Below are 15,307 nucleotides of genomic sequence, written 5' to 3'. Positions count from 1 at the left end.
AGCCGGTAGAAGAAGATTTAATGAATCCATTAGCATCACAAGTTTATGATGGGCCAGTAGATAGTAATGGAGTTCGAATTCCTTTTGCACCAGTACAAAGAAATGGAAGAAATCAACAAGCATTTTGGGATCGTATTGAGAACTTGGAATCAGCTTATATCCATACAATGCTTCAAAATGACTTGGTGGAGCACAACTGGGCAATAGAAGCTAATCAATAGTTTTCAATTTATTATCTGTTAAAATGTACGACTTCATAATTTAAATAAATTTATTTTATTGAATTCAAAAGTAGCAAACAAAATTAAAATTAAAAAACATAGAACATAAATGAATTAAAAACATAATAGCTAAATCTAATCATAAAAATCATCATCAAAGCGAGGAACATAAGCACTGCCAGTAGTAGTCTCATTCACTTGTTCCATGATCTCAGCCTTCTTTCTTTTAAACCATTTTTTCGTATTAGGGGTCATTTGGCTAGTATCCATTGTCATGATCTTTGTTTGCTCCCTTAATTCTTCAATAGCCTCGTGTTTTGCCAATCTTGCTTCTTTCCGTTCCTCAAGTGCATCAAGTCTTGCCTGCCTTGCTTCTTTTCGTTTCTCAAGTTCTAACATCTCTCTCGACATTTGAAGGGTTTCCTCGTCTCTTTTGATGTTGGCCTCCACTAGTTGTTTTTGGTGACATTGCATATTATTGAAAATAGCTATAGACATCTCTTCTTTTTCGGTCATACGTTGTTTTCCTTTCTTTTTTGCATGTTTGGACGCCTTTACTCTCATCGGTCTAACTGGACTAGAAGGACTTTCTGTTTCTCGATTAGACTCTGGAGTCGTGAAACCTTCTTCATCAACGCAATCATCACTATTCAAATTGATTGGTGGTGAATCCATTTGTGTTGGAAAATTTCGTTGAAATGGAGGAGAAGTAGTGGGAACATCTACAAACTGAGGATGTCCAGCAACCGCTTCATAACATTCCCATTTGTCGAATGTCTTATTTGTATCCTTGAAATATAATCCCTGAGCTTGAGTGATCTAAAACATAACAAATTATAGATATTAAATTATTACACAAATAATTTAAAACATCTTTACTATATATATATATATATATATATATATATAAATCTTACCTCATCTACCAAATTGGTTCCGCTTGCACTATATCTACTAGCTTGATTCTTGGCACATTGCCATTTTTTGAGCAATCTCTTCAATGGTGCAAAGTGTGAGTCCAGAGCAATTTTTGAACGAGGCTCGGCACGAGGATTTTCGGGAGTGCCACACCAATTTTGCGCATAATCCTCATGAATTCGCCCCCATAAATTATTCTTGTTTGAGTATCGACCGGTAATTGGATCAACAGATTGTCGAGCCCAAGAAATACATAATTGTAATTCTTCGGAGGGGAGCCAGTTAGTACCCATTTTCTTAAATATGTATATGTATTTATATAAAACAGAAAATATATAAAAAAATATAAGTGTGTAAAAATTTATGTCACAAATGAATCTAAAATTTTGTAATTTATAGGCTACAAAATATGACCGTTAAATGAAAAAATAGAGCTGTTGGAAATTTATAACCGTTGTATAGCCGTTAGAACACCAGAAAGCTATGTACAAAGCAAGTAAAAAAGAAGGAAAAGAGAAAAGTAGTTGTGGAGCCCACTAATCAATGGCATCAGCTGGTCCATCAAATATTGATGGTGGGGGTGATGGATTGATGCTCCATCAATAATTGATGGAGGGAAAAAAGAGGCGCTGCATTATATATTTACACTGAAGCATTGATACATCTGCTGAATTGATTTTCTGATGGCTCCCGTGCATATGCTCTAAAGAAGATGAATGTGTTGGAAAAAATGAATGTTTATTGGGGAACAAACATTTGCAAAAGATTTGTTATGCCATCTGACAATGAAACAACCTGCAAACTTGCAAACCAACAATCAACTTCACAAGTAAGTCAATTATATACATTCCAATTACATACTTTCCAATAATATACATACCTATCAAAAAACTTACTAATACCTCTGTTTTTTATTAGGCAACAACATCAACAAACCAGCTGCAAGGAATGTCTGACCTCAATTTTTAGTCTATTTAGATTTTTATTCATGAAATATCAGACTTTTATATTTATGTTTTTCGGATTATGTAATTTTTCTTCAGTTTCCAACTATCACTAACAATCGAACCAAAAAATCTGTCTGTAATAGTATTATATGATATGTTATTGCTCATGTCATTAGCCACAACAAAAAAAAATTCCCACAAAAATTAGTTTTTTAAAATTATGAAGCCCAGCATTGCGGGCTTAAATTCTAGTTCCTATCATTCTGCTTTAAACTATTGCGGGGTTGCATTACAAAATTATTGTAGTAGTTCTGTGATGGTGCTCAAGTTATTCTTAAACAAAAGAGTGTTTGCAATAGTAGCATGGCTTAATCAGTTCAATATTAGGCAGAGGTTTGAATTACCTAAGATTTTCTTTTTTATTATTGTAGTAATTCGCTTAGCACATGCTTGCTAATTGCTAACCCACGGCGTTAAGTATAACACAAATGGTGTTAATTATCATAACATAAAGAAATTTTTCTACTGTAATCACGTATGGAATCAATACTATTTAGGGTTGGCTCAACAATAAAGTCAACTAAGTCGTCGCTCAGGACCCCCACATATATAAGGGACCACGGTCAACTAAGCGGTAGCTTATGGCCCTCACATATAGGACCCCAATATTTTTTGTCCTATATATATATATACATAAATATTAATTATTTTTATAAGAACATTATTTTAGGTAAAAAATGTAAAATACAAAATTTTTCCAAAAAAAAATAATATCAAATTAGTATTAAAAAATATAACCTAGATTTACTTTTACCAAATTGAAAAAATAAATGATATTAATACTCTTGTAATACGTGTGCAATTTAGTTTTTCAAAACTATTAACTGTTGTTAAATTTACTGGGGCTTATCAGTTTATCAAAAAATGTGCTATTTAATATCAATAACAAACATGTTATTTTTCAAGAAATCTAAGGATAAATAGTTTAAAACTACATAAATTTTAATTTTTTTTTGCAATGTAGTCACTTTTTTCAAAATAATTAATTAAAGTAAAGAAAATTGAGTTATCATTTTATTTTTAAATAATAAGAATAGCCAAGTAATTTATCATTTTATTGAAAGATTTATGAAATATAAATTATTGTTATTATGTTATCATAAATATTATATATCATATTTGTATAATATGTGTTCAAAATTCTAAAAATATAGATTATGATCATAATTGTAATAAAAATATATATTAAGAGACTTCACTATGATATGTACCATGTATTACGGAATCAAAAATAAAAATATATAAATGTCTAAAGAAGTTTGAAAGACAAATACGTGTCATCCATAAATGATTTGTCTTGGTAAACCTCATCTTCATTAAATGGAGTTTAATTAAACATAAAAGCACCTAACGTCTTTTTCATTTATCTATATAAATGATCAAATATACTAAACATAACAAATTTACTCCTCTCCTAACTTACTCCCGCCTCTCATAACTCATTAAAATTGATTTTTTAATATATCAAGTTGAAAATAGAATATAGATCTTTTATTAATATATTATTTTTGTAAAAGTTTTCTTTATTATGTAATGATATTTTTATTAATTAATTTGATATATATTAAAAAATAAGGGCCTCATTTCTAACATTAGGTAGGCCTGAGACTTGGTTGAGACGGCCATATAATATTGGTACCCTTTACCGCTCTTAAGTCTTAAGAACACCCGCAGCGCGAGCCTGTTTGCTGCCTTGGGACACTCAATCTGGCTAGGAGAGGAGATCCATGTGTTGGAGAAGTTTAGAAAAACTGGTCAAGCCCACCGTAGTGGCCAAACCCAGTTGCTGTAAAGTTGCCAAAACTGTCATCTGCCTTTTGCTTTTTCAGTTTCTACATTAATTTTCTATCCGTTGCTATGCTTCCATTTATATTTCTATCCGTTGCTATGTTTCTACATTATTTTGTTTTTAAAAATAGCCGTTGAAGTTGACGGTAATAAAAATTATTCTTATAAATACCCACCCTTCTTACTCATTTTTCACACTTCTATCATCCTAAAAAAAATATTTTGAATTTATTTTTTTTAAAAGCAACAAAAATGAATCCAAGTGCATATGATTGTGAAGAAGTCGAAGATATACGAGAAGTTATTGGTCAATGGAAATGGAATGAAGATAAACTCCTAATAAGTGCATGGTTGAATCTGTCAATTGATCCAATGATCGGTACCGATCAAAAAGGCGAAACATTTTGGGAGCGTATTCGTGAATATTGCGAAGAAAGTATTCCCGGTCTCATCAAGCGAGGAGCCATTGCTATGAAAAAAAGGTGGCAACGAATAAATGAAGGGGCTCAACGATTTGGATCATGTTCTGAACAAGACGAGCGAAAAATAGGTTCCGATATGGATAACATAACTCAGTTAGCACATGAGCTCCATGTAGCCAAATACCAAAAGAAATGCAATTTCGACAAACATTGGAGCGAGCTTCGTAGGCAACCCAAGTGGAGAACTCCTTCAACAAATAGCGAAGGCATGAAGAGAACTAAATTAAGTGATTAGGCGAGGAACCTTTTGCTCCATATGAAAACTACGTTCAAAGATACATTCAAATTCGTGATAGACCAAATCATCGTCAACTACAAGCGGATCTGGTTGAGCATATCTCGCAGTTCCACATTAGTCGTTAATTTATTTGAAATGTAACATGTTTAAGTGTGTTTTTCTTGCATTATTTTATTATGTTGTTCTTGTAATGTTTTATTATGTTTTTCTTGTAATACTTTTTTTTTCTAATTATGTAATGTATTTTAATTATGAATTAAATAAAATAGGACCCATTTGTGAACTTGGGCCTCCCTATTGGGGATGCTCTAATAGACACGGCAAAGATATGCTGGACAATGAGGGATTTGGTCATTTTAATTATACTTGATCCTTCTAATTAAAAGGAATTATTTGTTACCTGCAGATTTTTTAATCATGTACTTACAATTTTATTTTAAATCAATACCTAACTAATTTTATTATTTGTTCTGCAGGATATTCTATGTTTTAGAGATAAATGTTTTATTATCTAAATTTGTGGGCCATTTTTCATACTTTTTGGTTAAATAATAATTTTTTTCTCAAATGAAACAATCTCCTCCGCAAAGGGCATTGTATTTCGATACAATTCATCCACGTAAAACTATTTCTTGACCAAAAAAATTTATATTAAAAAACAAGGCATTCTGGTTCATGAATATTCATGGTGGAGCACCTTGCCTCCAGTGTTGGTAAAATTCTGAATGCTAGACCTGATGCAAAGCATTCTATCCACTATAGAGTGGGGTAAAACGCAAAGTATTTATTATGTGGTATGATCTGTGGCCTAAGATGGGGTAGTTCTAATTTAGCGTTTTCACCCTACCATTATCTCAGCAGCGAAATCCTCATGTACAACTAAAGCAGAGCAATTAATGCATGGTCGATCCTAGGCTCTATCTATTTCGAGTCATAGTTGGCTTACAGAATTGCGCAGTCTGATTTCTCCCATTGACATTGGTGCTGAGGATACCATTATCTGCGACGGGCAAATGCCAAGGTTCGTGTCTATGACATCAATATGGAGTTCGATCAGGGAACGAGGGACTTCACCACCGTGGGTTAAGGATGGCACAGTCTGGCAATCCCAAAGTGCCCGTTTACGCTTTGGTTAGCTTTAAAAAAAAGGTTGTTAACGAAGAGAAGATGGTACAGTTTGTGATGAACACATACCTGAAATATGTACTCTGTAATAATGCAATTGGGAAAATGTAGAAATGATCATCTTCAGCAATTGTGTCTTTGTATCGACCACTACGGCTGATCCATGGTTACAAGTTTACTAACAATTGGAGTAGTTATCTGAATGGGCAATTTACTAGGGGTGCTAACTCTGAAATTAAGAAGCTTCTGTCCTATTTATCCATTGCAGTGGCTGTATCCCATGTCTAGCAGGAGAGACATGAACAACTTCATAATGTAGGTCACATTAGATCAGCCATTCTAGTCAAGCTGTTGGTTCAGAGAATGGTCTACACTAATGTATTGGCCTTTTTGCACTGCTTCAAGTTGGTTGGGCTCAGAGTAGTTATCTAGACTGTTTTATGCAAATTTCACGGGGTAATGACCTTAGAGTATGTAAATTTCTCTTCTTTAACGCATTCAACGGTGGTAGCACATATACCAGAATAGCACGTAATTTAGTAATCACAGGAACAACCAATACACTAAGGGGGGTGTATTCATTTCAAATTTTAAAGGATTGTTAATAATCTACCATCTTCTTCATCCTGTGCAACTAATTCAGCCACCTCTGTTGCTTTCTTTTTCTTGATCGTGTTCTTGGCCTCCTCATTGCTTTCTTCTTCGTAGTCGTCATCATCACTGTCATCATCATCTTCATCTTCTTCAACATGTGCAACTGATTTAGCCACAATAGTTGTTCTCTTTTCCTTGGCCGCGTTCTTGGCCTCCTCGTTGCTTTCTTTTTTGTAGTCATCACCGTCACTGTCATCATCATCTTCATCTTCTGCATCATGTGCAACTGATTCAACCGCCATAGTTGTTTTCTTTTCTTTGGCCCTGTTCTTGGCCTCTTCATCGTCCTTTCTCTTTGTGTAAAGAAAACTAATAAGGCTAGAAAGTGAGACATCAGGATCATCGCTCTTTAGTAGCTGTTCAGCTACTTCAGCTGGAGTGACCTCTGTAGTTCGTATCAAATCCTCAATCTCTCCGAAAAGCTTGTGATCTTTGGCGTCAAGGTAATTGTTGGCTAGAATTCTGAAGCCACATGGAGTGCAATAAGACATGTGAATGTGCACATCCATCCGGCCAGGACGTAACAATGCCGGGTCAAGCCTCTCTTTGTGATTTGTAGTAAATATTATGATTCTTTCGTCTCCACAACTTGACCATAATCCATCTATGAAATTCAGAAAACCTGATAGTGTTACCTGCACATGTTCGTTTTCCGAAAATTAAAAAACCACCCTTACAATGTGTTATGACTGTTTCAAATGTCCAAATTTGAAAGAGAGCAGTACTATAGTTTCTTTCGGTCAATCTTACTTGGAAAAATATACAACAAGCCGTCCAGTACACATCAATATTTTAACAAGAAAGCTAGAGAAAAAACTGACCTTGCTTGAATCCTTAGAAGACATTGCACTCCCCCTGTCTTGCAACTTGATATTGCAATCAATATCCTCCACCACCAAAATGGACCGATTCGCGGTTGCAATCAGCAGCTTCCTGAGCTCCAAGTTACACTTCAAATCACTCAACTCCAAGTCGTAAATATCAAACTTCAAATAATTAGCCATTGCCGCGATCAAACTAGACTTCCCCGTCCCAGGAGGTCCATACAACAGATACCCTCTTTTCCAAGCCTTTCCTACTCTCCTATACTTTTCTCTCCGTGTCACAAACCTCTCCAAATCTTTCATCACCATTTCCTTCAGCTCCACATCCATTGCAAGCGTCTCGAAAGTTGCTGGGTGATCAAGACTAACTGACTGCCAGGTTTCGTTAATCAAATAGCGGTATTCAGAAGCAACAGTGAATATCTTCAGAGTTTTGACCTCCTGTTTCTTCTCTTTTGCTTCTTTTAAAATGAATGGCAAGTATGAATTAACAGCTAGTTCTTTGTGTTTTTGGTTAAAACTGAGCTCAAAATACCGAAATTCAGACCGAGAGGATCTCGTTTCTTTGCGATTGTAATATGTATCCAATTGGTTCAGTACTTGACACACAGAAGTCCATTTAAATTGAACACCGCTAAAAGTATCTATTACCTCTTCATTGCGCTCCACAGTGAGCGAGATGGTCATTTCTTGTTCAGGTTTCGTAACTTTGAAACGCCGCATGTTGGGAGAGACTTTGGATCCTAGATACACCACCGAAGCATTGTAGATTTCATTTTTTTCGATTCCGTCATACTCGTTGATCACCATTGTGAGCTGATTAGAGAAGCGTCTAAAGAACTTTTGGAGGCCGAAATAAAAATAATCTTGAATTTCGGGAGGTACGTAATCTCGGACTATGCTACGTGCCACCAAGGATGTGGCAGCTATAGCTCCGATGGTTGATATGATTGCCTTGCTGGTTGCAATTTTTGAATCTAATGTTGAAGACATTATGCTGCTTGGGATTAAAAATGAAGAGTGGCTTACTAGGGTGGACTAGACCATTGCTTGGCCTTGAATATATATACTAAGTCTATGGACAAACACAAACTAAAAATGTGGATGAAAATGTAACTAGTTGGTTAGAATCTGAGCATTTTGTAAGTTTAAGTTCCCAAATTAACTTGTGTACCTGGGAAGTTTCAGGTGTAGTTCTAGCCTCTAGGAACCTCTGTACGAGTGTCCTCATGTCTGCAGGTTTGAAAATTTCACTTGTAGCCTGTAGGGACTCAGCTTGTGAAGAAAGCATGCAGACAATCTCTTTTGATCTATGGATTTGTGAACTATGGATGCATTTAAAATCGAAAGAAGCTACGTACACCAAATTGAGTACAATTTTAATTTGATCACTAAGCTCATACAGTTAAACCTCGATTAAGTAATAATCGTTAAAATAATAATTCCGTTAAAATAAAAAAATATTTTGGTCTCAACACACAGTATATTTTCACTCCCGATAAAGTAAGAAACTCGTTAAAGTAATATTTTTTCACGGTACCAACGTTATTATTTTAAAGAGGCTTAATTGTATAGTATTTTTTTGTCGTTTGACTTTTCTGCACACATCTCAAGGTAAAAATAAAATTTTTAAAATTTTACTTTTCTGAATAAAAATATATAACTTACACTAAAATTTACAAAAAGATTTTTTTTAAATAATTATTTTAACTATACTGTCAAATCACTTTAAATTAAGTGCACAAAAGTCAAACGACAAATATATAAAAAATAGAGAGAGTATTAGTTTTGGATTCTAAAAATATGCATGCTAACAAATTAACATATATTAATAACAAGTTTTGGTATTTTAAGTTGTTTATAAATAAAGTAGAGGGGCTGCTCGACTTATTTGAGTAGATCTGCCAAATCATTGGTGTCCGTTTATTTTCGTATCACATATTTTTGTGTTTCATATATTTAAATGCTTAACACATAATTAAATGGTTTAAAGTTTGTGTAGTTTCATATCATGTAATATTGAATGATTTGAAGTATTAATGAATACTCCCTCCGTCCCTCCCAAATGTTTATATTTGGGTGGGGCGCGGAGTTTAAGAAAAATAATAAAATAGTGGAGGAAAGTTAAAAAAGTGAGTAAAGTAGTGGGACCGATTAATATTATATGTATAAAGTGGGTATAGTGGAGAGAAGTAGTGGATGTAGTTATTTTAAAAATTATAAAAACCTTACCATTTTTGGAAGTAGTGGGTATAGTGGAGAGAAGTAGTGGATGTAGTGGATATATTATTTTTTTGCCAAAAAAAATCTAGCATTTGTGTTGACAGGTTCGGGGCGTATAAATCAAGCAAAAGCCAGTTGCAATTGCAATCTTCTTACTTGGCCACCTCAAGTCCCTGGCAGTAAGTACTCGATTTTCTTTATCTGTCAGTGCTTCTGCAACTCTGCTTGACCCGGCCTTATCATATACTTTTCCAAGTCGTAAGGTGAGGTGAATTTGTTCGAATTTTGTATCATAATTTAATTGGTATTTTTAGTAAAAGGGTAGGAATGTCGTACATCAAAATATTATACAATTTTTTTTTCTTAAATGTTAAAACAGTTACAGGGAATAGGTTGAATTGATCTATGATATATAACACCATCTCCTGCAACTTGTTTAAATACTGTGAATTCAAACTCAATACCAATTTGTTTATACTAGATTTTATAATGTTGGATTCAAATTGACTTTAAACTAAAATTTACCGTTACTTTGATAAGTAATATTAGTTATTCAAAAAAAATTCCAAATTACATATACGTGACATGTAAGTGATAAAATTTGTTTCTTAAACTTATATGTTACGGATTTCGTATCATTATGAGTAAAATTAACTTTAATATCACTTGATAAAAATATTGTAATAATTTTTGAGATTCCAACATTTTCGTATTTGTGTTGGATTGGAATGAGTATACGAACAAAAAATTAACCGAATGCAACATATAATGAACATTAATGTGACACAAGACCAGTTAGCTAACTATCCTTATTCTATTATCTGTAGTTGTTCTTTGAAATAGTAGACCAATTTCCAACCAAGTTCTAAATATATATTTTTAAATTATTTTAATTTAAAATTCATGTACAATCCAATTTTAAAAATTACACAATTTTTGTGCCACATCAAAAATTATATCAAATTTAATGCCACACTAAATTTTTATTTTTTTTTGTTTACTTTCACATTATACTCCTTGACTAAAATAAATTTGTTTTATTTATATCTCACCATTTTATTAGTATTAAATTTATTTTCGTATTTTAGTAATTTAATAATCTGAATTGTGTAAAATGTAATTTGGTGGGCCGGAGTTAAATTTTAAAATAATGTAATTTTTACAATATTTTAATGTAATTATTACATTAAAATGTAATAGGTTGAAAATGCTAAAAGATTCTTGAATTGAATTAATTTTTTGTAGTCGATGGTGTTGAAGTTATTGAGCATGAGCATCTCCGGTGGGAGTGAAATGGTGCCAAAATGTAATGCGACTCCTTTTGCTATCTTTTCTTTCATTTTAATTTTTAGAGATAAATGTACTTTACACCCTCGAACAAAGTTGAAAAAACAATTTTATACTAGAATTTTCAGAAATACCACTTGCACCCCTCAACTTCAACTTACTAATTCAGTATGCACCTTTAACAGATTATAATTAAAATAATAAGGGGTAAAAAGGGAACTTTATTTTAAAATGTAAATAAATTTTAGTTGGAATTTCAAAAATAAGTTAAAATATTTATAAAAATGATTTCTTGTATATTAAATATTAATATTGATCAGAATATTTTCATTAAATGCACTTTAAAATCATAACGACGTCAAAGACTTTAAAATGAAATAATTACACTAAATTATATATATATAATATATAAAAAAATTATTTTAAATTTAATTTTGGTAGAATTATATAATTTTTGGCATTAATAATATTACTAAAATTCAAAACTCAACTATATAATATTATTCAAAAAATTAAAGATATTATTTTATAGCTATAATAATAAATTCAATTTTTAATATAATCTGAAAAATAAAAAAATTAGTTTAGTTAATATTTTACTGAAATTCCCATTATATCCCTTACTTTTTTAATAATAACCGTCGAAGGAGTGCTTTCTGAATTGACAGGTTGAAGTTGAGGGGTGCAAACTGAGTTTTCAATACTATTGATACACATTTGTTTTTGAAACAAAATAAGAGGGTGCAAAGTGCAATTTTCTCTAATTTTTATGCTCCTGATGTTTCATCCCCACTACTAGGGGTGTACACGGTTTGGCCAACCCGACCAATCCAAACCGAACCGACCCTATTTCGGCCGAACCAAACCGATTTTTTTCAACCCGATATATAGTTGGGTTGAAAAAATGTCAACCCGATTTAATTGGGTTGGATATGGTTTTCGATAATTTTAAACCAATCCAACCCAACCCGATTAAAATATATATGTACATGCTAATAAGTTAATCCAAAATTATGTTTAGGTCATTTACATAGATCCATATATCTCTAACTCTAAATTTAACTTATAACCTCCGTGTTCATAGTTCATTTCGTAACAACAATAGATGTTTGATTAGTGTTATATTTTTTGCATTAATGATTCATTCCAATATTTAAAGCGTAAGTAATATTATTTGTACTTTTGATGTCAAAAATTAGATGCTTAAGACTATTCAATATGGAGGATTGTAATATTGTTTTGAACTATTTTCAAGTGTTTTAAACTTTGAAACCTTATATTTTATTATAATTTTTTATATTAATTTTATATATTTAATAAACCGATCAAACCAATCCAAACCGAACCAAACCGAAGTATACAAATTGGTTTGGGTTATAAATTTAAACGGTTTGGGTTGGGTTGAAATTTTGAAAACCCGAACTAATTGGGTTGGGTTGCAAAATTCTCCCAACCCGCCCAACCCGATCCGTGTACACCCCTACCCACTACAGCCAATGGCGTGTAAGAGCAACCACAATGTTAATGCCCATTTTCCTTTGTCTCCTGACCCCACTGCTTGTTACATGCACAAAATTGGCCTCCAAAATAAATTGGCCAAATTTGTTCAATGGTACTCCCATTTACCAATCTTGTAGGACCTGTTTTTTTCTTATTATATTATATTTATAATAAAATGGTAGTTTAAATATAAAAGATATGCACCGTAATTAATCATATTATTACAAACAATTTCAAGGAAAAATATTATATTAAAAAAAATACAAGAAAGCGTTAAATTTAAAATACTACAATAAAAAAAAATTAACGATTAATATGAAATTGCGAGATATGCTCAACCAAGTCATTTTGTAGCTAACGATGTGCCCGTTTATCACGCATCTGTATAGTGTTTTTGTAACAACCCGCACTTCCGGACTATTAGTTCTAAATCGAAAACTAAAAATAAAATAGATTCTTACTTGATAATTCAAAATATATAACGAAAATCAAAGCAGCGGTCAAACTCAATAATCAAAATCATAAAAATAGAGACGCAGCTCCACAAATCCGATATTAATTGTCTAAACAGATAATCAAATATATTCTCTAAAAATAAAATCTTTATTCTAATTCAAGTAGCACGAAACTAAGCAACATAGGTCTCCACATAGTTCTCATTCCTTATTCTTAATATGCTCCAAATATTCCGAACCTGAAATATTAAAAGGGGTGAGCTACACAGCTCAACAAGTACAAATTTACTAACTCTTAAACAGAAAAAAAAAACAATGGGTGTTTTAATAAAATGATTTTTCTCAAAACAATAATAATTTTGTAAAACAACTTCTAAAAATAGATCCAACCCAAAGTTTTATCTTTCAAAAATTCAGAATTTAAAACAGAATAGAGCAGATTTTATAACAGATTATGGCAGAATAAAACAGAACGAAACGATAATTCTTATATATACAACAGTCTTGATCTACGGCCACACTTTACCAGTAGCCGGCATCTTATTCTTATTCTTATTCTTATTCTTATTCTTATTCTCATATACCACACTTTGCCAGTAGTCGGCATCTAAAGTTCAATAATTACGCGCCCTTAATAGGTATCTAAAGTTGCACACTCGTGCGCCTACTAAGGGTATCTAAGGCTAGTTCCGGAACTATAGCGTAAATTACGAACGGGTTCGAAAACGTAGAGTCTGGGTTCTAAAATTCACAAATACTTATATCTTATAATTTCGAAATCAAAGTTCTTATATCTTATACGAAATCAAGAACAGAATTAAAATATCTTTTCCGAAAATTAAAAGTAAGTCAAAAGGTACTTACCCCAAAGCCTGACCAGATCTGAATATAGCTTTTTTTGTCCCTCTAAACGACGTTATCTTGAAAAACACGAAACACGACAGTTGAAGATAACGAAAAGACCTCTCCGAAAAGTCCAGAATCACTGAATTCTGACTTACTATGAATTTTCTACGAATTTTACAAGACTGCTGATTTTTGCTGAGAAGAGCCCTACGAATTTTATTAATTAAGGCGGGGAAGACGAATAGGGTGTATTTATAACGAGACAAAACCCTATATCTTAACCTACAAGTTATTCATATTAGAATCTGATTTAAATTTTAGGCCCAATAGTCTAACCCAATTTTAAATCCTAGTCCTTATTTAATTTCAATCTTTTTTATTCTATTATTCTTTCATTAATCGAATTCTAAAAAATTACGGGATATTACAGTTTTGAATATACGTTTCATACGCGAGAAAAGGTTCTTCGCCCAACTCTGGTTGCGATAAACCATTTGTTGCATTATCATAACTTGGCAGGGGACCAAATTGAGTGGTGTACGTGTCTCTCTCGCCTTCAATAATCATATTATGTATTATGATGCATGTTCTCATGATTCTCCCAAGATCGTCTTTGTCCCAAAAGCGTGTTGGACCACGTACAATTGCGAAACGGGACTGTAACACACCGAATGCTCGTTCAACGTCTTTTCGCTGACTTTCTTGATAGTTTGAAAATAATTTTCTTTTCTCACCTTGTGGACGTGGTATCGTTTTAACGAATGTTACCCATTCAGGATATATTCCATCTGTTAAGTAATATCCCACATTATAATTATTTTCATTGATATTATAATTTACCTCTGGAGCACGACCTTGTAGCACATCATCAAATATCGGTGACCGATCTAAAACATTTATGTCATTATTTGATCCAGCAACTCCGAAAAATGCATGTCATATCCATAGATCAGATAAAGCAACTGCTTCTAGTATAATAGTTGCAACTCCTTTGTGACCACTCATGAACATTCCTTTCCATGCTTTTGGACAATTTTTCCATTGTCAGTGCATGCAATCAATACTCCCTATCATACCAGGAAAGCCACGAGCCTCACCCATTTGTAGTAGACGTCGCACGTCATTTGAGTTCGGCTTTCGTAAGTATTCACCTTCAAATAACGTAGTTATATTTGAGACAAATTTTTTCAAGGCTTCAATCGCAGTACTCTCTCCAATACGAACGTAATCATCAACAGCATCAACAGATATACCATAAGCCAACATACGCATTTCCGCAGTGCATTTTTGTAAAGGTGATAAACCTTTTCTTCCCACTGCATCAATTCTTTGTTGAAAGTATGGATCAAAATTTGAGACAGCATCCACAATACGAAGAAAAACACGTCTTCCCATACGAAATCTTCGTCGAAATATATTTTCTGGATATACTGAATTCGGTGAAAAATAATCATTCACTATACGTTGATGACCTGCTTCACGATCTCTATAAATACATCTTCGAGGCGTGGATGTTGAGCTCTGCCTATATATTTTATGAAATAGTTCGAGTCGGCGATTATTTTTAGTGTCATCGCAAAACTCTTCCATAAATTCTTGAGTGAATTGTTCTGTGAAACTTTCTGTTGTGGGTGTTTGATTCATGTTGATGTGAATTGAAAGAACTAATACATCTAGTTTATATAGAAGCTAAAAACGAATATATTATAGCTTCCAACGGCTAGTTTACAAACAAATAA

The 15,307-nt window shown here is 32.8% G+C and overlaps 2 protein-coding genes and 1 pseudogene across 2 annotated transcripts; 1 reads left to right on the top strand and 2 right to left on the bottom strand.

The window, feature by feature from the left end:
* Positions 1–4,186: 4,186 nt before the first annotated feature.
* Positions 4,187–4,651, top strand: LOC141659864 (glutathione S-transferase T3-like). The gene has a single exon (XM_074466790.1). The coding sequence runs from the start codon at positions 4,187–4,189 to the stop codon at positions 4,649–4,651; it is 465 nt and encodes a 154-aa protein (XP_074322891.1).
* A 1,616-nt stretch (positions 4,652–6,267) lies between these two features.
* On the bottom strand, positions 6,268–8,259 carry LOC141661568 (AAA-ATPase At3g50940-like). Its single transcript, XM_074468579.1, has 2 exons — positions 7,255–8,259; positions 6,268–7,068 (listed from the first exon to the last, which is right to left on the bottom strand). Exons 1-2 carry the CDS (start codon positions 8,248–8,250, stop codon positions 6,370–6,372), a joined length of 1,695 nt encoding a protein of 564 aa, XP_074324680.1. The 5' UTR covers positions 8,251–8,259; the 3' UTR covers positions 6,268–6,369.
* A 5,723-nt stretch (positions 8,260–13,982) lies between these two features.
* LOC141659863 (uncharacterized) lies at positions 13,983–15,212 on the bottom strand (annotated as a pseudogene).
* Between the last annotated feature and the right edge of the window lie 95 nt (positions 15,213–15,307).

This window comes from Apium graveolens, chromosome 5 (assembly GCF_009905375.1).
Source record: "Apium graveolens cultivar Ventura chromosome 5, ASM990537v1, whole genome shotgun sequence".
In the NCBI taxonomy this organism is placed as follows: Eukaryota; Viridiplantae; Streptophyta; class Magnoliopsida; order Apiales; family Apiaceae; genus Apium; species Apium graveolens.
This window is presented reverse-complemented; position numbering and strand designations above follow the sequence as displayed.